General features: G+C 46.6%; 1 protein-coding gene across 1 annotated transcript in view; it reads right to left on the reverse strand.

Annotated features, from left to right (window-relative positions):
• LOC115130791 (alpha-1,3-mannosyl-glycoprotein 4-beta-N-acetylglucosaminyltransferase B) overlaps positions 1-26,305 on the reverse strand; it is a 173,632-nt gene that overhangs the window by 79,732 nt on the left and 67,595 nt on the right. Inside the window, exons 2-4 of the mRNA XM_029662238.2 lie at positions 7,549-7,728; positions 7,130-7,273; positions 5,921-6,054 (exon numbers count right to left, since the gene is read on the reverse strand). Coding sequence (XP_029518098.1) covers positions 5,921-6,054; positions 7,130-7,273; positions 7,549-7,728 — 458 coding nt within the window. The remainder of the gene's footprint in view (positions 1-5,920; positions 6,055-7,129; positions 7,274-7,548; positions 7,729-26,305) is intronic.

The raw sequence follows: 26,305 nt of genomic DNA on the forward strand, positions 1-26,305 counted from the left end.
TTGGGCAGTTCAATGGTGAGAAATGTCCCTGGAGCAAAAACTTTACATGACATCAATAAGCTGCTGCCAAACATTTTAAACCAGCATCACGAAATTGAGTCTTACATAGTTCAAGTGGGATTCAATGACATTATGAAGGGCAGCTCAGAACAGTTGAAGATGGATTTTAAAGAACGGACTGGGTCACTACTTGACACCAACAAGCGCCCCATAATATCTGGCCCTCTGCCCTCTCTAAATCGTGGCATTGAACGGTTCAGTAGACTTTTCGCCCTCCATAACTGGCTACGAGACTATTGCAGCTTTGTGGGTGTCACATTTGTTGACCATTTTGATAGCTTCTGGAAACAAAGCTCATATTTTGAGTTGGATCAGATCCAACCAAATCATTTGGGTTCCTGGATCCTTTCACAGCATTGTACGGCTGCATTGAGACAATGACTTCACAATGACCCAAGCCCAGCTCATTTAATCCCTACCATTGTGTCACTGAGTTGTCATAATGCTTCAGCAAATGTACATGATCCCAGGGGCGTTGGAAGACACAATGTAAGTAACCTAATTTATGTCCCTCTTACTGCCCTGAATGCCTCTGCTGATCCCACAGCTATTGCATGCAGTAATCATGCAATCGCGCAAAACTGAACCCGCGAACCACAGCTTTTAATCAGGACAAGGTGACCGGAAACATGACCGAATACAAACAGTGTAGCTATTCCCCCTGCAAGGCAATCAAACAAGCTAAGCGTCAGTAGAGAGACAAAGTGAAGTCGCAAATCAACGGCTCAGACACGAGAAGTATGTGGCAGGGTCTACAGTCAATCACGGATTACAAAAGAAAAACCAGCCCCGTCGCGGATCACGATGCCCCGCTCCCAGACAGTGTAAACAACTTTTTTGCTCGCTTTGAGGACAATACAATGCCACTGACATGGCCCGCTACCAAAACCTGCGGGCTCTCCTTCACTGTAGCCAACGTGAGTAAAACATTTAAACGTGTTAACCCTCGCAAGGCTGCAGGCACAGACGGCATCCCCGGCCGCGTCCTCAGAGTATGAGCATACCAGCTGGCTGGTGTGTTTACAGGCATATTAAATCAATCCTTATCCCAGTCTGCTGTCCCCACATGCTTCAAGAGGGCCACCATTGTTCCTGTTCCCAAGCTAAGGTAACTGAGCTAAACGACTACCGCCCTGTAGCACTCACGTCCGTCATCATGAAGTACTTTGAGAGACTAGTCAAGGACCATATCACCTCCACCCTACCTGACACCCTAGACCCACTCCAATTTGCTTACCGCCCAAATAGGTCCACAGACGATGCAATCTCAACCACACTGCACTCTGCCCTAACCCATCTGGACAAAAGGAATACATATGTAAGAATGCTGTTCATCGATTACAGCTCAGCATTTAACTCCATAGTACCCTCCAAACTCGTCATCAAGCTCGAGACCCTGGATCTTGACCCCGCCCTGTGCAACTGTGTCCTGGACTTCCTGACGGGCCACCCCCAGGTGGTGAGGGTAGGTAACAACATCTCCACCAAGCTGATCTTCAACACTGGGACCCCACAAGGGTGCATTCTCAGCCCTCTCCTGACTGCGTGGCCATGTATGCCTCCAACTCAATCATCAAGTTTGCAGACGACACTACAGTGGTAGGCTTGATTACCAACAACGACGAGACGGCCTACAGGGAGGAGGTGAGGGCCCTCGGTGTGTGGTGTCAGGAAAATAACCTCACACTCAATGTCAACAAAACAAAGGAGATGATCGTGGACTTCAGAAAACAGCAGAGGGAGCAGCCCCCTATCTACATTGACGGGACAGTAGTGGAGAGGGTGAAGAGTTTTAAGTTCCTTGGCGTACACATCACGGACAAACTGAAATGGTCCACCCATACAGACAGCATTGTGAAGAAGGCGCAGCAGCGCCTCAGGAGGCAGAAGAAATTCGGCTTGTCACCAAAAACACTCACAAACTTCTACAGATGCACAATCGAGAGCATCCTGTCGGGCTGTATCACCGCCTGGTACGGCAGCTGCTCCACCCATAACCGGAAGGCTCTCCAGAGGGTAGTGAGGTCTGCACAACGCATCACCGGGTGCAAACTACCTGCCCTCCAGACACCTACACCACCCGATGTCACAGGAAGGCCAAAAAGATCATCAACGACAACAACCACCCGAGCCACTGCCTGTTCATCCCACTATCATCCAGAAGGCGAAGTCAGTACAGGTGCATCAAAGCTGGGACCGAGAGACTGAAAAACAGCTTCTATCTCAAGGCCATCAGACTGTTAAACAGACATCACTAACATTGAATGGCTGCTGCCAACATACTGACTCAACTCCAGCCACTTTAATAATGGAAAAATTTATGTAATCAATTTATCACTAGTCCCTTTATACTATATAATGTTTACATATCCTACATTACTCATTTCAAATGTATATATTGTACGCTATACCATCTACTGCATCTTGCCATCTTGATGTAATGTATCACTAGCCACTTTAAACAATGCCACTTTATATAATGTTCTCATACCCTACATTACTCATACCCTACATTACTCATCTCATATGTATAGACTGTACTCTATACCATCTACTGCATCTTGCCTATGCCGTTCAGCCATCACTCATTTATATATTTTTATGTACATATTCGTATTCATTCCTTTACACTTGTGTGTATAAGGTAGTTGTTGTGAAATTGTTAGGTTATATTACTTACTAGATATTACTGCATGGTCGGAACTAGAAGCACAAGCATTTCGCTACACTTGCATTAACATCTGCTAACCATGTGTATGTGACAAATACATTTGATTTCATTTTATGAACCAGACTGATACTGTTAGCACTGAGGCGGTGTGCCCTAGTAGGAAGTCCACTGTGTACAGCTCACCCTGCACTAACATAAATAACATGAGCATGTCTACCTTCCCAGTAAAGCAATAAAAAACAATTAAGCATCCCAGAAAAGTACAACAAATAGCATACGTTAACATATGCAGCTTAAGAAACAAGGTTCATGAAATCAGTAGTTTGCTAGTAACAGATGATATTCCTATTCTGACAATCTCTGCAACTCACTTAGATAACACCTTTGATGATACAGTGGTAGCAATACATGGTTACAGAAGGACAGAAATGCCAAAGGTGGTCGTTTATATTCAGAACCACATTCCTGTAAAGCCTAGAGAGGATCTCATGTGAAATAATGTTGAAGTAATATAGCTACAGGTTCATCGGCCTCACCTAAAGCCCATTCTGGTGGGAAGATGCTATAGACCACCAAGTGATGTCAACAGAGAGGTATATTTTTTGGGTGATTTAAATATTGACCGGCTTTCATCAGGCCCATCAGGCCCAAGAGAAAGTCAAGAGAAAGCTTCAAACTGTAACTAGTGCCCGCAACATGGTTCAGGTTATCAGTCAACCTACCAGGGTAGTTACAAACAGCACAGGAATTAAATCATCAACATGTATTCACCACACTACATCCATTGGATGTAGTGATCACAATACAGTAGCCATATCTAGGAAAACCAAAGTTCCAAAGGCTGGCCCTAATATAGTGTATAATAAGGTCATACAATACGTTTTGTACTGATTCCTGTGTTGTTGATATTTGCTGAATATTTGAATGGTCTGGTGTGTAATGAGGAGCAACCAGACGCTGCACTTGACACATATTGATACAACAGAAGCTAAGATGGGGAGAAGTTTGTCCATAACAAATTGCTGCTCTGCCTTCGTAACAGCACTATCAACAAGGCAGGTCCTACAGACCCTAGTTTTGTCAAACCTGGACTATTGTTCAGTCGTGTGGTCAGGTGCAACAAAGAGGGACTTAGGAAAATTGCAATTGGCTCAGAACAGGGCAGCATGGCTGTGGCCAAACGTTTTGAGAATGACACAAATATTAATTTTCACAAAGTCTGCTGCCTCAGTTTGTATGATGGCAATTTGCATATACTCCAGAATGTTATGAAGAGTGATCAGATGAATTGCAATTCATTGCAAAGTCCCTCTTTGCCATGCAAATGAACTGAATCCCCCCCCAAAAAACATTTCCACTGCATTTCAGCCCTGCTACAAAAGGACCAGCTGACATCATGTCAGTGATTCTCTCGTTAACACAGGTGTGAGTGTTGACGAGGACAAGGCTGGAGATCACTCTGTCATGTTGATTGAGTTCGAAAAACAGACTGGAAGCTTCAAAAGGAGGGTGGTGCTTGGAATCATTGTTCTTCCTCTGTCAACCATGGTTACCTGCAAGGAAACACGTGCCGTCATCATTGCTTTGCACAAAAAGGGCTTCACAGGCAAGGATATTGCTGCCAGTAAGATTGCACCTAAATCAACCATTTATCGGATCATCAAGAACTTCAAGGAGATCGGTTCAATTGTTGTGAAGAAGGATTCAGGGCGCCCAAGAAAGTCCAGCAAGCACCAGGACCATCTCCTAAAGTTGATTCAGCAGCGGGATCGGGGCACCACCAGTACAGAGCTTGCTCAGGAATGGCAGCAGGCAGGTGTGAGTGCATCTGCATGCACAGTGAGGTGAAGACTTTTGGAGGATGGCCTGGTGTCAAGAAGGGCGGCAAAGAAGCCACTTCTCTCCAGGAAAAACATCAGGGACAGACTGATATTCTGCAAAAGGTACAGGGATTGGACTGCTGAGGACTGGGGTAAAGTAATTTTTCTCTGATGAATCCCCTCTCCGATTGTTTGGGGCATCCGGAAAAAAGCTTGTCTGGAGAAGACAAGGTGAGCGCTACCATCAGTCCTATGTCACGCCAACAGTAAAGCATCCTGAGACCATTCATGTGTGGGGTTGCTTCTCAGCCAAGGGAGTGGACTCACTCACAATTTTTCATAAGAACACAGCCATGAATAAAGAATTGTACCAACACATCCTCCGAGAGCAACTTCCCCCAACCATCCAGGAACAGTTTGGTGACAAACAATGCCTTTTCCAGCATGATGGAGCATCTTGCCATATGGCAAAATGATAATTAAGTGGCATGGGGAACAAAACATTGATATTTTGGGTCCATGGCCAGGAAACTCCCCAGATCTTAATCCCATTGAGAACTTGTGGTCAATCCTCAAGAGGTGGGTGGACAAACAAAAACCCACAAATTCTGACAAACTCCAAGCATTGATTATGCAAGAATGGGCTGCAATCAGTCAGGATGTGGCCCAGAAGTTAATGACAGCATGCCAGGGCGGATTGCAGAGGTCTTGCAAAAGAAGGGTCAACACTGCAAATATTGACTCTTTGCATCAACTTCATGTAATTGTCAATGAAAGCCTTTGACACTTATGAAATACTTGTAATTATACTTCAGAATTCCATAGTAACATCTGACAAAAATATCTAAAGACACTGAAGCAGCAAACTTTGTGGAAATTAATATTTGTGTCATTCTCAAAACTTTTGGCCATGATTGTACACAGAAATGAATAATATGCTAACATTAATAATAAGCATGTCATTCTCTCCTGTTTCACAGTGTAGAAGAGATTGACTTCCTCACTACTTGTATTTGTGGGAAGTATTGACATGTTGAATGCACCGAGCTGTCTGGCACACGATAACGTACGCACAATACACACACGTACACATGGATTTGTGTTGCAGTTATGTGGTAGTGGAGTAGGGGCCTGAGGGCACACACTTTATCTGTCAGTAGTGAATGTATTGTAATGTTTCTAAAATTGTATAACTGCCTTTATTTTGCTGGACCCCAGCAGCTAACGGGGATCCTTAATAAATACATGTGGAAATACACACACACACACACACACACAGAGTTCACTGAATAACATCAAAAGCTCCTGAAGGGATTACAGAGGGCAGAGACGTCATAGCAGAACACGAACATGTCTGCTTTTATCTCACCTCAGCTATGAAGACCACAATGACACAGTCCTCCTTCTCTGCCGCACTGAGCTCTGTCATCAGAGAGCTGAGGGTGTCCGTCAGGTACGAGTGGACCTCCCTCTTCACACTGGGCACGCCCATCACGATCGACACTGCGACAGACACACACACAGACCGATCACAGTCAGTACAGGGAGGGAAGGAACCAATGATGTGCTAGATTGGGTGGAATGAGCCAGTCAGTATATATTTCACAACAGAGACAGAATCACTTGTTTTCTGAAGAGAGGGGGAAGAAGAGAGGGTGATAAAGAAAGCTAACTAGATGAGGAGAGAGAGAAATGAGAGAAGGGCTGGAGGGAGTATGGGTAGGGGAGAGTAGTTGAAGGACTTACAAACACAATGGTACAATGTTGTCAACACATTCTGCACATCCGTGAAAAATAACAATGCCCTGCAATGACTGAACAAATGCAAGATAATAATAAATAGTCAAGGCCGAACTACAATTCAGGTATATTTTACCATCATCCCATTCTCTTAGGGAGGAAGTCCAAATCAATAGCCATGTTTGTGCAGCAACAGTTGATTCTACAACCCTGTACTCTTCCTCACCCTCCCTCCTCTCCCATTGTGAGCTAACATAAGTAGACCCTAGTGGCCGTCTTCTCCATTTATTACGCCCATAAAACGTACTGCAATTACTAGAGGGGAGCTAGCGGTAAAGTCCTGGCTCGCGCTCTACAAGGTACCCTCATGGACGTGGCCCGCGTAATCCATTTAGATGGGGTTTGGTGGCCTAAGCGTAAATCACACACACACACACACACACACACACACACACACACACACACACACACACACACACACACACACACATTCATTATTGGCCCCTTTGAGAGTCTAGCTGGCTGTCTGGAGAGTTTGGACGGCCTCTCCAAGGGAGTGGAGGTTTATGGGGTGGGGTGGGGGGTTAGGAGGCTCGCTCCCCAGGAAGGGGGAAGTCTAACTGGGCTACTGGTACAGCCACAGTGGGGCAGAGAGCCAGAGAGGGAGGTGATGAAGGGATAAATAACCAATGCTGGACAGAGAGCCAGAGAGGGAGGTGATGAAAGGAGAAATAACCAATGCAGGACAGAGCACACTGGTAATGTTGTCAGAGGAAGGGTGGGAAGAGGTGGAACTAGGAAAGGATGGGGATGAACGTGTATGTGTGTGTGTACTGACCCCCGGTGCGTCCCTGGCCCACGTGCACAGCAGGCTGCAGGCTGCTCTCCTTCGCAAGGAGATGGGGCAGGTGATGGAAGATACTGGGCAGCTGGAGCACATTCTTACTGGTCGTCACGTTCCACAGCTTCAGCTTGGTCTCATCTATCACACAACGAATACATGCACACACCACACACACAGACGAATGCACGCACACAGACGCGGAGCACACACACACATTTTTTTTATACACACGAATGCACGCACAAACACACAGGGGTCGGAAGGGGGTAAAAATGTAAAAATCTGATTTGTTCGGACTGGTTCTGACAAGCTCTGACTACCTCCAACTGGTTCTGAATAGCGCTGGCTGGTTTTGACTGGTTCTGATTAACTCTTACTGCTTCTGACTGGTTCAAATTAGTTTCTCCTCTTACCAGATAGGCTGGCCCAGGTGCGATTGATGTCCCTAAGGGCCTGCTTTTCAGCGATGGCCCTCTTGATCTCGTCCAGCACCAGGTTGAGCTCCTTGGATCGCTTCAGGTTCTCCTGCTCGGCAGAGTGCAGACGCTCTCTCAGGGCCAGAAACTCCCGCTGGTAAATGTCCACCACATCACCTACAGAGAGAAGAGGGAGAGTGGTTTGTTAAATAAAAGTGTTAGAGTTCTCTTGAATCTTATTAACTTTCTTCTGTGATTTGCAATTGTGCATAATATTACAAGGTTTCGACTCCTTGAAGGTCAATACATTCACTGCTCATAAAGCATACGAATAACATAATACATATATTTAACGACATGCTGCAAGGATATTCTGTGAACAACAGAGTCTGATATAACTCTGCTACTGACAGCCTCAAAAGTAATGGACTACACAGGGTGACATTTTGGGAAGCAGAGCAGGTGTTTCCAGGTCACAGACCTCCCTCTCTAAGCTGCTCTCACTCATATTCCTCCCCTCCTCTATTCCACCTTCCTTTTTCTCATTATTCCTCTTCCCGTTGCTCTCAAATAAAAGAGAACAGGGTTATACTGCTGCTGCTCGCTACTCTATGCCCTCTCTCCGAACTGAACACGCACGCACGCACGCACACACGCACACACACACACACACACACACACACACAAGCACATGCCCACGCATGGTTACGCACAGCACTAGATATGCATACACACACCTTGGGATGGACACACACACAGACACACAGGACACGTACAGCTCTGCAGATCGCGTCAAATTGAAGCGGGTGGGAGAGAGAGAGCAGAAAAAAAGTGAAATCTCAGGAAACATGGGACTCGTGTTTCACTAATGCTATCTGAGCCTAAACCCCGGCGTAATCCCTGACATCACCTAGCCCTGATGCACACCTCGTTAACCGTACAGCAACCCAGGCTTGAGATGGGACAGCAGGGACTTTAAGTGGAAAGGTACAAAGACAATCCAATCAATTGTACACACTTACTGAGAGGCAGTCAAAAATCAAGCAATATTTCATCATCAAAAAAGGGAACAGGGGTGGAATAGTCATCTATGCTGACAGCTATGGTGGAACTTGTTTTGAGACAAAGTTCTTTCGCTCTCGGGAATTTTGTCACGCCTATACACTTCTTGCGGAAATTAGGGAGGAAAGTAGGGAGGAAATTAGAGAGGAAATTAGGGAAGAAAGTAGAGAGGAGAGTGGGGAAGGAAAGTGCCAGGAGAGAGATAGAGTGTCTAATAGCATGAAGCTGGGGAAACAAAGATCCCGCTGTGGCAACAGATATGATGACACACAGGCTCAACACCTGAGTTTGGCTCTCTAAAGCATTGATAGTATTAAGGACTGCTAGGGGACGATGTCGACATATTGCAACACTGTGTTAAGATGATTTCTCCTTTTCCCCTCTCTATCGGTGGTTCTCACTCCCTCTCTTCTGCTCTCCCAGTCTGTCTTGTTCTCCCAGTCTGTCTTGCTCACCCAGTCTGTCTTGCTCTCGCCGTCTGTCTTGCTCTCTCAGGTCCATCTCTCTTGTTTTCTCGAGTGTGGCAAAACCCCAAAGAGACAACACGAGCAATCACTCAGAGAATGCCTTGCCAAAATGTGGTATGGTGAAGAAGATTGTGTGTGTCTATGTTTGTGTGTGTGTGAGTATGTTACCACACTCTGAGGTTGTGTGTGATTTGTGGACCCCAGGAAGAGTAGCTACTGCTTTTGCAATAGCTAATGGGGATCCTAATAAAATACCAAATACCAATTTGCGTAGATGCAGATAAAGACAGAAAGAGAGGAAGCGAACGCTCCCACACAAAATCTCTGCCAAGTCACCCGTGATACAAGTCCGTATTCGACGTCCATCCATGTCTTGAGGACATCGGGAGATGACGTGGGAACCGAAACGTTTGAGAAACATGGATGAACGTCTCATTTTGGCATGAGACCGTGAGAGCTAGTTGCAAAATCTAGTCACACACACTTCCCCCATCCTAATGTGGAGTTTTAATGATCATTCTGCATAATTATTTATCTCCTGTATCTTAATGATGTTAATCACTGGACGGTTGTGTATTAAGTGATTACAGAGCCCATCTAGATGGGTGGCAGCATGCTGCATCGCTGCAAAACAATAAGGAACCTAATGCATAATGCATGGCTCTGGAATATATTACACTATGCAAAGGACTAACCTCATCATGACCTGCTTCTGGCGTGTGTGTGTGAGAGAGAGAGAGAGAGAGAGAGAGAGAGAGAGAGAGAGAGAATGTGTGTAAATGCACAGTGTGTGTTATTTTTTAGGGGTGTGTGTGCGTTATGTTACTCTTATTTTCTGATTGTATACATGTATGTACACAGACCAGTGATGTACAGTGCAATTGGAAAGTATTCAGACATCTGAACTTTTTACACATTTTGGTAGGTTACAGCCTTATTCTAAAAAAGATTTTTTTGCAAATGCATTAAAAAAACAAACAGAAATACCTTCATTACGTAAGTGTTCAGACCTGTTGCTATGAGACTCGAAATTGAGCTCAGATGCATCTTGTTTCCATTGATCATCCTTGACAAGTTTACACAACTTGATTGCAGTGCACCTGTGGTAAATTCAATTGATTGGAGATGATTTGGAAAGGCACACACCTGTCTATATACAGTTGAAGTCGGAAGTTTACATACAGGTTGGAGGCATTAAAACTCGTTTTTCAACCACTCCAAACATTTCTTGTTAACAAACTATAGTTTTGGTAAGTCAGTTAGGACATCTACCTTGTGCATGACACAAGTCATTTTTCCAAAAATTGTTTGCAGACAGATTATTTCACTTATAATTCACTGTATCACAATTTCAGTGGGTCAGAAGCTTGCATACACTAAGTTGACCGTGCCTTTAAACAGCTTGGAAAATTCCATAAAATGATGTCAGTTCTTTAGAAGCTTCTGATAGGCTAATTGACATAATTTGAGTTCATTGGAGGTGTACCTGTGGATGTATTTCAAGGCCTACCTTCAAACTCAGTGCCTCTTTGTTCGACATCATGGGAAAATCAAAAGAAATCCGCCAAGACCTCAGAAAAAATTGTAGACCTCCACAAGTCTGGTTCATCCTTGGAACAATTTCCAAACACCTGAAGGTACCACGTTCATCTGTACAGACAATAGTACGCAAGTATAAACACCATGGGACCACGCAGCCGTCATACTGCTCAGGAAGAAGACGAGTTCAGTCTCCTAGAGATGAATGTACTTTGGTGCGAAAAGTGCACATCAATCCCAGAACAACAGCAAAGGACCTTGTGAAGATGCTGGAGGAAAAAAGTACAAAAGTATCAATATCCACAGTAAAACGAGTCCTATATCGACATAACCTGAAAGGCCGCTCCGCGAGGAAGAAGCCACTGCTCCAAAACCGTCATAAAAAAGCCAGACTACGGTTTACAACTGCACATGGGGACAAAGATCGTACTTTTGGAGAAATGTCTTCTGGTCTGATGAAACAAAAATAGAACTGTTTGGCCATAATGACCATCGTTATGTTTGGAGGAAAAAGGGGGGGGGGGGCTTGCAAGCCGAAGAACGCCATCCCAACTGTGAAGCACGGGGGTGGCAGCATCATGTTGTGGGGGTGCTTTGTTTATTTTTCATGTGCGCCAAATACAACAGGTGTAGACCTTACAGTGTAATGCTTACTTACAGGCTCTAACCAATAGTGCAAAAAAGGTATTAGGTGAACAATAGGTAGGTAAAGAAATGATGTCCTTGAGTGGACCAGCCAGAGCCCGGACATGAACCAGATCGAACGTCGCTGGAGACACCTGAAAAGAGTTGTTCAGTAACGCTCCCCATCCAACCTGACAGAGTGAATCTGCAGAGAAGAATGGAGAAACTGTAATCACTGCCAAAGGTGCTTCAACTGAGTAAAGGGTCTGAATACTTATGTAAATGTCATATTTCAGGTTTTTATTTTTTATAAATTAGCAAACATTCCTAAAAACCTGTTCTTGCTTTGTCATTATGGGGTATTGTGTGTAGATTGATGATGAAAAAACAAACAATTCAATCCATTTTAGAGTAAGGCTGTAACGTAACAAAATGTGGAAAAAGTCAAGGGGTTTGAATACTTCCTGAAAGCACTGTATAAGCTAGTGATAGCTAGCGAATGTAAGTCAATCAAGAAAATATGATTCTCATTGGATGGTTCTTCAGGTCTGGGGCCTTAGAGGATCATGGGAAATAGAAACCCATCTTCAATCTGTCTTAACCTTTGACCTATAGCTGTGTTTGTGTGTGTGTGAGTGTCTGTGGTTGTGGGTGTCCGTGGTTGTTTGTGTGTTTGTGATTGCGCACACCTGTGCATGCATCACCTAGGATTTAAATACCTTTCCAAAAGCCCTCCACAATAGGACCCAATCAGCTAATACGCATCTTACATTCTTTAACAAATAGACAATCATCAAAATGATATCATTACCTAGTGATTGACGTCAGCATCCACAACAGGTCAAGTCTACACAACTGCAGACATCACTACATAGGGGATTATCAAGACTGAAGACATGTTTCTCTCTCTATTCAACAGATCAGGCCGATGCAATATTCACTGAATACAAGGGGATTCATCAAGACTTCAGATGGTTTTCCTGCCTCTTTTTCCATTTGTCTCTAAAACCCTCTGAATTCATGAGGATGGGGTCAACATTTATGTTATTTAGACATTGTGCTTCAGCTGTATCTCGTAAAGAGAAACCCTTTTAAAGACAAGTACCAAAAGCAGTATTAAAAGACTGAAACCAAACTACTCACACACTACTAAGTTACTCACACTAGGAGTACACATGTACACATCCAGCCAAGGTAGTGAGAGAGTCACAGTTCAGCACATGGAATGTATATGTCTAACAGTAACATGAGCCTGGTAGTGTTGATGGTTGGTGAGATCATCATTCTAGATGCTCCATCGGCCTTTCCTGTTCCTGTTGTTTACTTCTTAGAGGTAAACGGATAGTTACTTTTACACAAAGGCCTATAACTGATGATTTGAAAATACATCAATAAATAGTCATAACGCGGCGAAAGATGTAACTCATCTGAGAGGTTTGCTATTGACACACTAAAACCAACAAAGCGATAAACTAATTCACTGTACTCAGCCTGAAACTGACTAACACACAGTAATCCTAGATTAGTGGTCCATCAAACACACGTATCAACAAAGACTGAGGTCATTTAATCCACTCTGCATACCCACTGTCCTCAATAGCAACACTTCTGACGCACACTTAACACTGAAACACACCAACCCACTCAACTTACACATTGACACACACACACACACACACACACACACACACACATTCTAACACAACAAAATCCGCTGCCTGACCGCGAGCCCCGTCACACACACAGATTGTCACAGTGAAAATTCCTTTGTCTCTGGAAAAATCTTTCCGTAGGGACATGGGGAAAGAAGAGGATTGGAAATGCCTGAGGTGTGTGACCGCGATGGACGTGTCTGGGTGTGAATGTACGTGACGCCAATGCACGTGTGTGTGTGATACGCCGTCACCCCCGCCACTGGTGGGAGAGGGAATGTGAGTAATAGCAATGTTGGATCGTGGCCCACCAATCTACTCTGATCAAAGCATTCATCATCATCCTCCTCTTCCTCCTCACTTGAGAGAAAGAGTCTTGTGAAGTCTGCCCCCTGAGCTTTACGAATGTGTGGTGTCAGTAGGTGGTGTCAGTGTATGGTGTCAGTAGGTGGTGTCAGCGTGTGTCAGGTTGTGGTGTCACTCTGTGTCAGTGTTTGTGTCAGTGTGTGTATCCGTGTGTGTATCCGTGTGTGTGTCAGTGTGTGTGTCAGTGTGTGTGTCAGGATGTGGTGTTGGTTGTGGTGTCACTGTGTATCAGTGTTAGGTTGCGGTGTCACTGTGTGCGTGTGTCCAGTTGTGGTGTCAGTGTGTGTGTGTGTCCGGTTGTGGTGTCAGTGTTGTGCGTGTGCGGTTGCGGTGTCACTGTGTATCAGTGTTAGGTTGCGGTGTCACTGTGTGCGCGTGTCCAGTTGTGGTGTCAGTGTGTGTGTGTGTCCGGTTGTGGTGTCAGTGTTGTGCGTGTGCGGTGTCAGTGTGTGTGCGTGTCCGGTTGTGGAGTCAGTGTGTGTGTGTGTCCCGTTGTGGTGTCAGTGTATGTGTGTGTCCGGTTGTGGTGTCAGTGTGTGTGTGTATCCGGTTGTGGTGTCAGTGTATGTGTGTGTCCGGTTGTGGTGTCAGTGTGTGTGCGTGTCCGGTTGTGGTGTCAGTGTGTGTGTGTGAGACCGGTTGTGGTGTCAGTGTGTGTGCGTGTCCGGTTGTGATGTCAGTGTGTGTGCGTGTCCGGTTGTGGAGTCAGTGTCTGGTGTCAGTATGTGTGTCAGTGTGTGTGGCAGGTTGTGGTGTCACCATTTGTGTCAGTGTATGTGCCACCGTGTCAGTGTGTGTGTGTGTGGGTGTGTGTGTGTGTCAGTGTGTGGGTCAGTATCTGTGTCAGTGTGTGTGTGTGTGTGTGGGTCAGTATCTGTGTCAGTGTGTGTGTCAAATTGTGTCAGTGTGTGTGTCAGTGTCACTGTGTGTGTCAGTGTCTGTGTCAGGTTGTGGTGTCAGGCTGTGGTGTCAGTGTCCATTTGTGTGTCGGTGTGTGTGGCAGGTTGTGGTGTCACCGTTTGGTGTCAGTATATGTGTCAGTGTGTGTGTCAAATTGTGTCAGTGTATGTGTCAGGTTGTGGTGTCACCGTGTGCTGTCAGTGTGTGGTGTCAGGTTGTGGTGTCAGCAGGTGCATCAGTGTGTGTTGAGTGACTGGCAGGTTGAGATCCATTAGGAATGTGTGTGTGTGTGTGTGTGCCATCCATAAAGAGTACAGAGCACCAAGGAGCACACACACGGACAGATGCAAGCACACACACACACACACACACACACACACACACACACACACATTCTCCCCTCACTCCAATTGGCTTTGGGGATTGCAATGCAGCCATCTGTGGTGTGGTGATGTTCCCGGGCCTGACTCGTTGTAAGAGAATACTGTGTGTGTGTGTGCCTGTGTCTGTGTGTGTGTGTGTGTGAACATGATACAGCCCACACTCAGAGCAGACTAAAACTCTAACGGGAAAACACCAGACACTGATGCTATTACACACCACTCTCACAGTCTGCAGCCTGTCTGGCCACATGTGCACTCACTCACAACTCACGGACACAATCTGCCACTAACATACAATTAACCTGACCTGTATCAATATTCATATGAAGATGAACACACGGCGTGCTCTAATATCCACATGCTTAGTGACACCCCGAGTTAGACTCACTCAACACAAAACAACTAAAAGTCAGTCTCAGAAGTGTGGATGTGGTTAGTGTGTGTGTGTGTGTGTGTGTGTGGTGGGCAGAGGGGCCAAGGTGGCTCCTGAATAATACCATTAGACCTGTTATCCTCACATCTCATTTCTGCACATGCATCCTGGATGGGGGGGGATCAATACCTTTCCCTGGAGGGAGGGGAGGGAAGGATGGAGGGCTAGAGGGATGGAGGGGATCAATACCTTTCCCTGGAGGGAGGGGAGGGAAGGATGGAGGGCTAGAGGGATGGAGGGGATCAATATCTTTCACTGAGGGAGGGGAGGGAAGGATGGAGGGCTAGAGGGATGGAGGGGATCAATACCTTTCCCTGGAGGGAGGGGAGGGAAGGATGGAGGGCTAGAGGGATGGAGGGGATCAATACCTTTCCCTGGAGGGGGGGAGGGAAGGATGGAGGGCTAGAGGGATGGAGGGGATCAATACCTTTCCCTGGAGGGAGGGGAGGGAAGGATGGAGGGCTAGAGGGATGGAGGGGATCAATACCTTTCCCTGGAGGGAGGGGAGGGAAGGATGGAGGGCTAGAGGGATGGAGGGGATCAATACCTTTCCCTGGAGGGAGGGGAGGGAAAGATGGAGGGCTAGAGGGATGGAGGGGAGTGAGTGATAGAGGGAGGGAGGGATAGAGAGCTAGAGGGATGGGGAGTGAGTGATAGAGGGGAGGGAAGGATGGAGGGCTAGAGGGATGGGGAGTGAGTGATAGAGGGGAGGGAAGGATGGAGGGCTAGAGGGATGGAGGGGATCAATACCTTTCCCTGGAGGGAGGGGAGGGAAGGATGGAGGGCTAGAGGGATGGAGGGGAGTGAGTGATAGAGGGGAGGGAGGGATAGAGAGCTAGAGGGATGGGGAGTGAGTGATAGAGGGGGAGGGAAGGATGGAGGGCTAGAGGGATGGGGAGTGAGTGATAGAGGGGAGGGAAGGATGGAGGGCTAGAGGGATGGAGGGGAGTGAGTGATAGAGGGGAGGGAGGGGAGGGAAGGATGGAGGGCTAGAGGGATGGAGGGGATCAATACCTTTCCCTGGAGGGAGGGGAGGGAAGGATGGAGGGCTAGAGGGGAGTGAGTGATAGAGGGGAGGGAGGGATAGAGGGCTAGAGGGATGGAGGGGAGTGAGTGATAGAGGGGAGGGAAGGATGGAGGGCTAGAGGGACAGAGGGGATCAATACCTTTCCCTGGAGGGAGGGGAGGGAAGGATGGAGGGCTAGAGGGATGGAGGGGAGTGAGTGATAGAGGGATGAGGGGAGGGAGGGATAGAGGGATGAGGGCAGGGAGGGCTAGAGGGATGGAAAGGAGGGATAGAGGGATGGAGGGGAGGGATAGAGGGATGAGGAGAGGATGGGAGGGATGGATGAGGGGAGGGAGGAATAGAGGGAGGGAGGAAGGGAGAGATGGAGGGGAGGGATAGAGTGAGGGGGAGGGATAGAGGGATGGAGGGGAGGGATAGAGGGATGGAGGGGAGGGAGGAATAGAGGGATGGAGGAATAGAGGGAGGGATGGAGGAGAGGGATAGAGGGATGGAGAGGAGGGAGGAAAAGAGGGATGGAGGGGGTGGAGGAATAGAGGGATGGAGGGGAGGAAGGAAAAGAGGGATGAGGGGGTGGAGGAATAGAGGGATGGTGGGAGGGATAGAGGGATGGAGGGGAGGGAGAGATGGAGGGATGGATGAATAGATGGATGGAGGGGATGGGAGGGATAGAGGGATGGAGGGGAGGGAGGGATAGAGAGATGGAGAGGCGGGAGGGATAGAAGGATGGAGAGGAGGGAGGTAGGAAGAGGGGAATCAGATTATCCTAGGGCAGACTGATAGAGTACACTGATAAGAGAAGGAAAGAGAACACACACACACACATGCACAAGCGTCACACATTCACATGTCACACACTCATATCATAAACACACACACGCCCACCATTTCCATCCCCATGGCTCTGGTTCCTCACACGGTCACGCTTGGCCACAGATTGGCCTGGCTAGCTGGCTGTCCCAAACAAGTGTACCCCTAACTAGTAACCCTTATAAGGCCAAAGGCAGATGGTGCTCCCTCAGAGTCTCGGTCCCTCTGCCTCTCTCCATTTGTTCAGCTGCTAGGGGGTCTCCTTGAAACAGGGTCAGGGACGACATGAGAGTTTGTGTGAGAGTGAGTGAGTGAGTGAGAGAGAGAGAGAGAGAGAGAGAGAGAGAGAGAGAGAGAGAGAGAGAGAGAGAGAGAGAGAAAGAGAGAGAGAGAAAGAGAGAGAGAGAGAGAGAGAGAGAGAGAGAGAGAGAGAGAGAGAGAGAGAGAGAGAGAGAGAGAGAGAGAGAGAGAGAGAGAGAGAGAGAGAGAGAGAGAGAGAGAGAGAGAGAGAGAGAGAGAGAGAGAGAGAGAGAGAGAGAGAGAGAGAAAGAGAGAGAGAGAGAGAGAGAGAGAGAGAAAGAAGTTCAAGAGAGAGAGAGAGAGAACGAGAGAAAAGAGAGAGAGAGAGAGAGAGAAAGAGAGAAAGATCTGCTGTTTTCCGGACAGAGGCTGACCAAGAATAGACTAGATAACCATCCACCACCACTACCTCAAGCAGTAGGGTCAGCTAGATAGCAAACTAATAGGTGGTAATATTGTTGCTGCCCATATAGTGGGGCTGAAAGGTTGTTACTGTCAACACAGTTGCTGATGCAATGTATTCTCCTGTAAAGCAGGAACAATGTAGAGGTGTAAAGTACAGTAGGTGGAGACTGGGCCAGAAAACATTGCAATAACAAGATGGGATTTGCAGTTGTGGAGTAGAGAAGAGGAGATGAGAGGAAGTTAGCTGAGTCAACGAGTCATGTCTGGAACACAAGGAGCAGGAGGGGTTACTGTAGGGCAGGAGTGTGCACACACACACACACACACACACATACTGTACTTCCGGCGCCGACAGAGATGGCCACCTCGCTTCGCGTTCCTAGGAAACTATGCAGTTTTTTGTTTTTTTACGTGTTATTTCTTACATTAGTACCCCAGGTCATCTTAGGTTTCATTACATACAGTCGAGAAGAACTACTGAATATAAGATCAGCGTCAACTCACCATCAGTACGACCAAGAATATGATTTTCGCGACGCGGATCCTGTGTTCTGCCTTTCAACCAGGACAACGGAATGGATGCCAGTCGGCGACCCCCCCAAAAAACGAGGCGGTCTTCTGGTCAGACTCCGGAGACGGGCACATCGTGCACCACTCCCTAGCATTCTTATCGCCAATGTCCAGTCTCTTGACAAGAAGGTTGATGAAATCCGAGCAAGGGTAGCATTCCAGAGGGACATCAGAGACTGTAACGTTCTTTGCTTCACGGAAACATGGCTCACTGGAGAGACTCTATCGGAGGCGGTGCAGCCAGCGGGTTTCTCCATGCATCGCGCCGACAGAAACAAACATCTTTCTGAAGAGGGGCGGGGGCGTATGCCTTATGGCTAACGAGACGTGGTGTGATCAAAGAAACATACAGGAACTCAAATCCTTCTGTTCACCTGATTTAGAATTCCTCACAATCAAATGTCGACCGCATTATCTACCAAGAGAATTCTCTTCGATTATAATCACAGCCGTATATATTCCCCCCCAAGCAGACACATCGATGGCTCTGAACGAACTTTATTTGACTCTTTGCAAACTGGAATCCATACATCCTGAGGCTGCATTCATTGTAGCTGGGGATTTTAACAAGGCTAATCTGAAAACAAGACTCCCTAAATTGTATCAGCATATCGATTGCGCAACCAGGGCTGGAAAAACCTTGGATCATTGTTACTCTAACTTCCGCAACGCATATAAGGCCCTGCCCCGCCCTCCTTTCGGAAAAGCTGACCACGACTCCATTTTGTTGATCCCTGCCTACAGACAGAAACTAAAACAAGTAGCTTCCATGCTGAGGTCTGTCCAACGCTGGTCCGACCAAGCTGATTCCACACTCCAAGACTGCTTCCATCACGTGGACTGGGATATGTTTCGTATTGCGTCAGATAACAACATTGACAAATACGCCGATTCGGTGTGCGAGTTCATTAGAACGTGCGTTGAAGATGTCGTTCCCATAGTAAACGATTAAAACATTCCCTAACCAGAAACCGTGGATTGATGGCAGCATTCGCGTGAAACTGAAAGCGCGAACCACTGCTTTTAATCAGGGCAAGGTGACTGGTAACATGACCAAATACAAACAGTGCAGCTATTCCCTCCGCAAGGCTATCAAACAAGCTAAGCGTCAGTATAGAGACAAAGTAGAATCTCAATTCAACGGCTCAGACACAAGAGGTATGTGGCAGGGTCTACAGTCAATCACGGACTATAAGAAGAAAACCAGCCCAGTCACGGACCAGGATGTCTTGCTCCCAGGCAGACTAAATAACTTTTTTGCCCGCTTTGAGGACAATACAGTGCCACTGACACGGCCTGCAATGAAAACATGCGGACTCTCCTTGACTGCAGCCGAGGTGAGTAAAACATTTAAACGTGTTAACCGTCGCAAGGCTGCAGGCCCAGACGGCATCCCCAGCCGCGCCCTCAGAGCATGCGCAGACCAGCTGGCCGGTGTGTTTACGGACATATTCATTCAATCCCTATACCAGTCTGCTGTTCCCACATGCTTCAAGAGGGCCACCATTGTTCCTGTTCCCAAGAAAGCTAAGGTAACTGAGCTAAACGACTACCGCCCCGTAACACTCACTTCCGTCATCATGAAGTGCTTTGAGACTAGTCAAGGACCATATCACCTCCACCCTACCTGACACCCTAGACCCACTCCAATTTGCTTACCGCCCAAATAGGTCCACAGACGATGCAATCTCAACCACACTGCACACTGCCCTAACCCATCTGGACAAGAGGAATACCTATGTGAGAATGCTGTTCATCGACTACAGCTCGGCATTCAACACCATAGTACCCTCCAAGCTCATCATCAAGCTCGAGACCCTAGGTCTCGACCCCGCCCTGTGCAACTGGGTACTGGACTTCCTGACGGGCCGCCCCCAGGTGGTGAGGGTAGGCAACAACATCTTCACCCCGCTGATCCTCAACACTGGGGCCCCACAAGGGTGCGTTCTGAGCCCTCTCCTGTACTCCCTGTTCACCCACGACTGCGTGGCCACGCACGCCTCCAACTCAATCATCAAGTTTGCGGACGACACAACAGTGGTAGGCTTGATTACCAACAACGACGAGACGGCCTACAGGGAGGAGGTGAGGGCCCTCGGAGTGTGGTGTCAGGAAAATAACCTCACACTCAACGTCAACAAAACTAAGGAGATGATTGTGGACTTCAGGAAACAGGAGAGGGAACACCCCCCTATCCACATCGATGGAACAGTAGTGGAGAGGGTAGTAAGTTTTAAGTTCCTCGGCATACACATCACAGACAAACTGAATTGGTCCACTCACACAGACAGCATCGTGAAGAAGGCGCAGCAGCGCCTCTTCAACCTCAGGAGGCTGAAGAAATTCGGCTTGTCACCAAAAGCACTCACAAACTTCTACAGATGCACAATCGAGAGCATCCTGGCGGGCTGTATCACCGCCTGGTACGGCAACTGCTCCGCCCACAACCGTAAGGCTCTCCAGAGGGTAGTGAGGTCTGCATAACGCATTACCGGGGGCAAACTACCTTCCCTCCAGGACACCTACACCACCCGATGTTACAGGAAGGCCATAAATATCATCAAGGACAACAACCACCCGAGCCACTGCCTGTTCACCCCGCTATCATCCAGAAGGCGAGGTCAGTACAGGTGCATCAAAGCTGGGACCGAGAGACTGAAAAACAGCTTCTATCTCAAGGCCATCAGACTGTTAAACAGCCACCACTAACATTGAGTGGCTGCTGCCAACACACTGACACTGACTCAACTCCAGCCACTTTAATAATGGGAATTGATGGGAAATGATGTAAAATATATCACTAGCCACTTTAAACAATGCTACCTAATATAATATTACATACCCTACATTATTCATCTCATATGCATACGTATATACTGTACTCTATATCATCGACTGCATCCTTATGTAATACATGTATCACTAGCCACTTTAACTATGCCACTTTGTTTACATACTCATCTCATATGTATATACTGTACTCGATACCATCTACAGTATCTTGCCTATGCTGCTCTGTACCATCACTCATTCATATATCTTTATGTACATATTCTTTATCCCCTTACACTGTGTATAAGACAGTAGTTTTGGAATTGTTAGTTAGATTACTTGTTGGTTATTACTGCATTGTCGGAACTAGAAGCACAAGCATTTCGCTACACTCGCATTAACATCTGCTAACCATGTGTATGTGACAAATAAAATTTGATTTGATTTGACACACACACACACATTACATTTACATTTAAGTCATTTAGCAGACGCTCTTATCCAGAGCGACTTACAACACACACCAGAGAGATAAAGTAGGTTCTTTCCAACAAAGAGGATATCAGCAAAATTGAGGTGCATTGTCCCATGACATGTTGGTTTGTGGAAATGTGTTTGTGGTGACTAATAGTTTTGTTTTGCACAATAGGGAAGTTGAAGCTGAAAAGTGAATGTGCTTTTTGAGGTGGTGAGGGTATGAGTAATGGAATGAGTGTGCATCTTTATGTTTATGAGTGGATATGTGGGTGTGGTGCATATATGCACGAGCGTGTTTACGTTTGCGAGAGATAAAATGGCTCAGTGTGTGTGTGTGTGTGTGTGTGTGTGTGTGTGTGTGTGCGCGCGCGCCATCCCCCGCCTACCCACCAGAACAGAGCAGTAATTATCCGAACCCTAGTCTCTGAGTGTGTCTGGACTGGTCCCAGCTGTTCGGTGCCAGGCCAGTGGTGCCAGTGGTGCCAACCGAGGGCACAGGAGGCCTGGGCATCCCATTACTGCAGCCACGAGCTAATCTCCGTATTAACCAGAAATCATATCTTTATAAACCAGAGCACATATTCTGCAACAACCACAGTTCATCAAAACATCCTCATCCACAGCCATATTGGATTGGTGGGGTTTACATTAAGTGTAGACGTTGATGGCTAAAAGCCAATTCATGGAACTAGTGGAACCTCATGAAGTCTGTTCACTATCATTGCTCAAGAAGGACAGGAGACAAGGAGAGGAAGTCACTTTAGCCCAAGACTGCAACAAGGAAAAATAATACATTCACATGGAGTTAGGTCAAGATATCCCAACCTCCTATCGCCCAATCAGTCTACAGTTGACATCAACATCCACCCAAAAAGCTACAGTAGGTTTAGATATGTTTTCCTAGGTAGACTTCTCTAATGGCAGATTTCCCAAAGACTCATTATGGGTGAGTCTGTGTGTGTGCGCATGAACCATAGGGATCTATAGCTCAAGACTAGCCTCTCCTCTGTGCTGTGAGAATCCCCACTCCTAGCAGCCCCCAAGGCTAGCCTCTCCTCTGTGCTGTGAGAATCCCCAATCCTAGCAGCCCCCAAGGCTAGCCTCTCCTCTGTACTGTGAGAATCCCCAATCCTAGCAGCCCCCAGGGCTAGACTCTCCTCTGTACTGTGAGAATCCCCACTTCTAGCAGCCCTCAAGGCTAGCCTCTCCTCTGTGCTGTGAGAATCCCCACACCTAGCAACCCCCAAGGCTAGCCTCTCATCTGTGCTGTGAAAATCCCCATTACTAGCAGCACTCAAGGCTAGCCTCTCCTCTGTGCTGTGAGAATCCCCACTCCTAGCAACCCCCAAGGCTAGCCTCTCCTCTGTGCTGTGAGAATCCCCAAGCCTAGCAGCCCTCAAGGCTAGCCTCTCCTCTGTGCTGTGAGAATCCCCACTCCTAGCAGCCCCCAAGGCTAGACTCTCCTCTGTGCTGTGAGAATCCCCACTCCTAGCAACCCCCAAGGCTAGCCTCTCCTCTGTGCTGTGAGAATCCCCACTCCTAGCAACCCCCAAGGCTAGCCTCTCCTCTGTGCTGTGAGAATCACCACTCCTAGCAGCCCCCAAGGCTAGACTCTCCTCTGTACTGTGAGAATCCCCACTTCTAGCAGCCCTCAAGGCTAGCCTCTCCTCTGTCCTGTGAGAATCACCACTCCTAGCAGCCCCCAAGGCCAAGTCCTCCTGAGGGTCCATTAGAACATTATGCCCATTGATCTTGATGCCAGTCCTATGAGAAGCCTTTAGCTCAGCGCTCGCTAGTGGCTACTAGGGCACAGAAAATACATAGCTATGGAAGGCCAACTGTAAAAGGCTAGCTCTGTGTGTGTGTGTGTGTGTGTGTGTGTGTGCGAGTGTGTGTGTGTGTGTGTGTGTGTGTGTGTGTGTGTGTGTGTGTGTGCGCGTGCCTATTAAGTAGAGAAAAATAAAGAAAAAGAGGGAGAGAAGGAGCGACGGAGAGAGGGGAGATAGAGGAAGGGCGAGGCACATGCCAGAGAAAGACAGAGAAAGAGAGAGGAAAAGAGAAGACATGACTTGCACTGTGAGAGTGTGAAGGTGTGTGAAGTGCTCCATGCTGGGAGCCGGGCAATGCTAAATTAGTCCGCTGGGAATTCCACACGCCATCTGTGCACATGAGAAAAAGAAGAGGAGTTGAAGTGGAGAATGAAGGAACAGTACAAGAAGATATCTGGAAGTTAGATGGAGAGAGAGTGAGGTGAGAAGAGAGGGTGTCACAATATACTGAAGAGGAGCCAGCTACCAAAATCGCTTTTTGGTTGAATAATAGTTGAATGCAGTTGAATTGAAACAGATAGTCTATGACTAATAAGCTGTACATCAAGTCATGCAAGAAAACATAATTATTTTGATTGCATCTAACGGTGCACTATCCAAATAAAGTGTTGTCTTTATTTACACATGCAGCACCTGAGAATTAGGCCAAAGGTATTTGAGTCACAGCACGACAGGACTTTGACACAAACACACTCATCAACGTCTCCCCTCCTCCCCTTTCCTCATCCCTCCTTCACCTCTCTCTTGCTCTCTCTCTCTCTGTAGCCTGAGGGCAGCGCCATAGCTTTAAAATGAACAGTGTAACGCGCTTACAAGGCGTAGACAGACAGGAGCTACAACTGAATGTTGAGAAATATATGTCTTGTACACATAACTAACTAGGTACAATATCACATACAAACCAATACACACATGTTTATACAGACACACATGTTTATACAGGCACACAGACAGAGACACAGACAGACAGACAGACAGACAGACAGACAGACAGACAGACAGACAGACAGACAGACAGACAGACAGACAGACAGACAGAAAATGGAAAGGAGACAGAAAGACATACAAAAGAAGGAGAAGGAAAGAGTTTTTTTTAAAGAACAGAAACAGAGGTAAAGAAAGAGCAAACCAAAGAAACAGAAGAGAAGAAGGCCTCCCTCTCTCTCCCATCTCACTTATGGTACCAGGTTAGATATTCTGTAGTGTTGATTGTTGCGTCGTTACTGTAATTAAAGATCTGGGCTCCCTCTCTTCCTGCGGCAGTAAAGCCTGAACTACAGTGAACCGTTACTCGCTGGCATTCACGCTGGGGCTCCCCACTGTTTTCAGGCTAACGCTGCCTTAGAAGCCTTAACTCAACAACACATATTAAAAAGTCCTTTATTGTTAACAACCCATTGGAGAAATACACAGAAAACACAGACGCTATGGCAGCACCGCAAGCCACTAGACTGAAACGAGATGGAGGGGACAAACGGCCGAACAAAATGAAGAATAAATGTAAAACGACTATAGCACTGAATGAGAAAAACACCAAGGGCCATTCCTCATTCTTTCGAAGTCTATGAGATCACATATCTAGAGTCTGTTAGGGACATTAACAGATTGCCTTCCAGACAGACAGAGACAGACAGACAATATGAAAAGCGTGTTGAGAATAGAGCTTGGGGACAGGAGTTGGGCAGAGTCCATTAACTAGGAAATTGTAATGGAAAATGCAATGGCAGATTTTTCCAATCTCTAACAATGGTTGGGCCCTCCATTTCTCAGTGTCTGTGAGTGCCCATTTAATGTAAGTCAAATGGGCTCAAAAACATCAATGTAATATCCTATAGTAGAGACTATAGTAACAGACAGACAGACAGACAGACAGACAGACAGACAGACAGACAGACAGACAGTGATAGTAGTAAGCTGTCTACTGAGAGAGAATGAGAGACAGACAGACAGACAGACAGACAGACAGACAGACAGACAGACAGACAGACAGACAGACAGACAGACAGACAGACAGACAGACAGACAGACAGACAGACAGACAGACAGACAGACAGACAGACAGACAGACAGACAGACAGACAGAGGAAAAGAAAGTCACAATCAGTCATCTGTTGAAAACAAAGCAATAAAGGTTTTTCAATCTTTCTAAATACAGAATACAGGATTGGCATGATAAAACAGGAAATAACATGATAAGACTAGGTAGAGCTGAAAGAGAGGAGGGGAGAAAAAAATGAGAAATGGACAGAACAAGACATGAAGAGGTCGAATGAGAGAGAAAGGTCGACAAAGCAGTGAGAGACAGATGAAGAAGAGAGAAAGCAAGAGGAAGATGGACAAAGAGCAAAGAGATGGATGGAAAGCAGAAAAGTAGAAGCAAAAAAAAGAAAGAAAATGTTCTGCGCTAAATTGCAACACACTGACGAACCCAACACCAGTGTAGTGACCTATAATAGTAGGAGTTATCAGCTTCCTATTTAATAAAAGTTCATGGGGAACCAGGGGGCAAAACACCAACTCCCGGCAGCTTTAACAAGCTGAGAGTTTTGGTCTGTTCTCTCTAATGACCTACGCTGGGGGAAAGCTTAGCAGCACTTCAATCCTCCCTCGGCCCTTTAGACGAGTGTCAAACGGAAGGAGGGAGAGAGATGGAGATGGAGAGGGCTTAGGAAACATGTTTATTTCACTTTTCTAAGATAGAGAGAGAATTATTTTTACTATGTTAATATTGCAAAATGTATCCCTTAATCTTCAAAGTGCGCTTTGGCAATATGTACATTGTTACATCATGCCAATAATGCAAATTGAATTGAATCGAGAGAGAGAAAGAGACAGAGAGAGGAGAGAGAAGAGAGGATGAGAGTATACCCCAGAGAAAGGGGTTTAGAAAGGCCAAAACGCTCATTAAAAACCACCCATTATCTGGTATTAAAACCGAGGGGAAACTACTGTAACGTGTAGGCCTGGACATTTGAATAAATGGGCTGGATATTGTTCTTCCTACATTAGCACATTTTACAAGGTTGGGAATAGCCTTATTTAAGATCCTAAATGTCGACTCAGATTGTTTGGGTTGCTGCGGTGTTGTGTTCTGCTTTCGGAGGAATCCTCCATAGCCATGTGGTTATTACATGGATTCCT

Source organism: Oncorhynchus nerka, linkage group LG6 (assembly GCF_034236695.1).
Source record: "Oncorhynchus nerka isolate Pitt River linkage group LG6, Oner_Uvic_2.0, whole genome shotgun sequence".
Lineage (NCBI taxonomy): Eukaryota > Metazoa > Chordata > Actinopteri > Salmoniformes > Salmonidae > Oncorhynchus > Oncorhynchus nerka.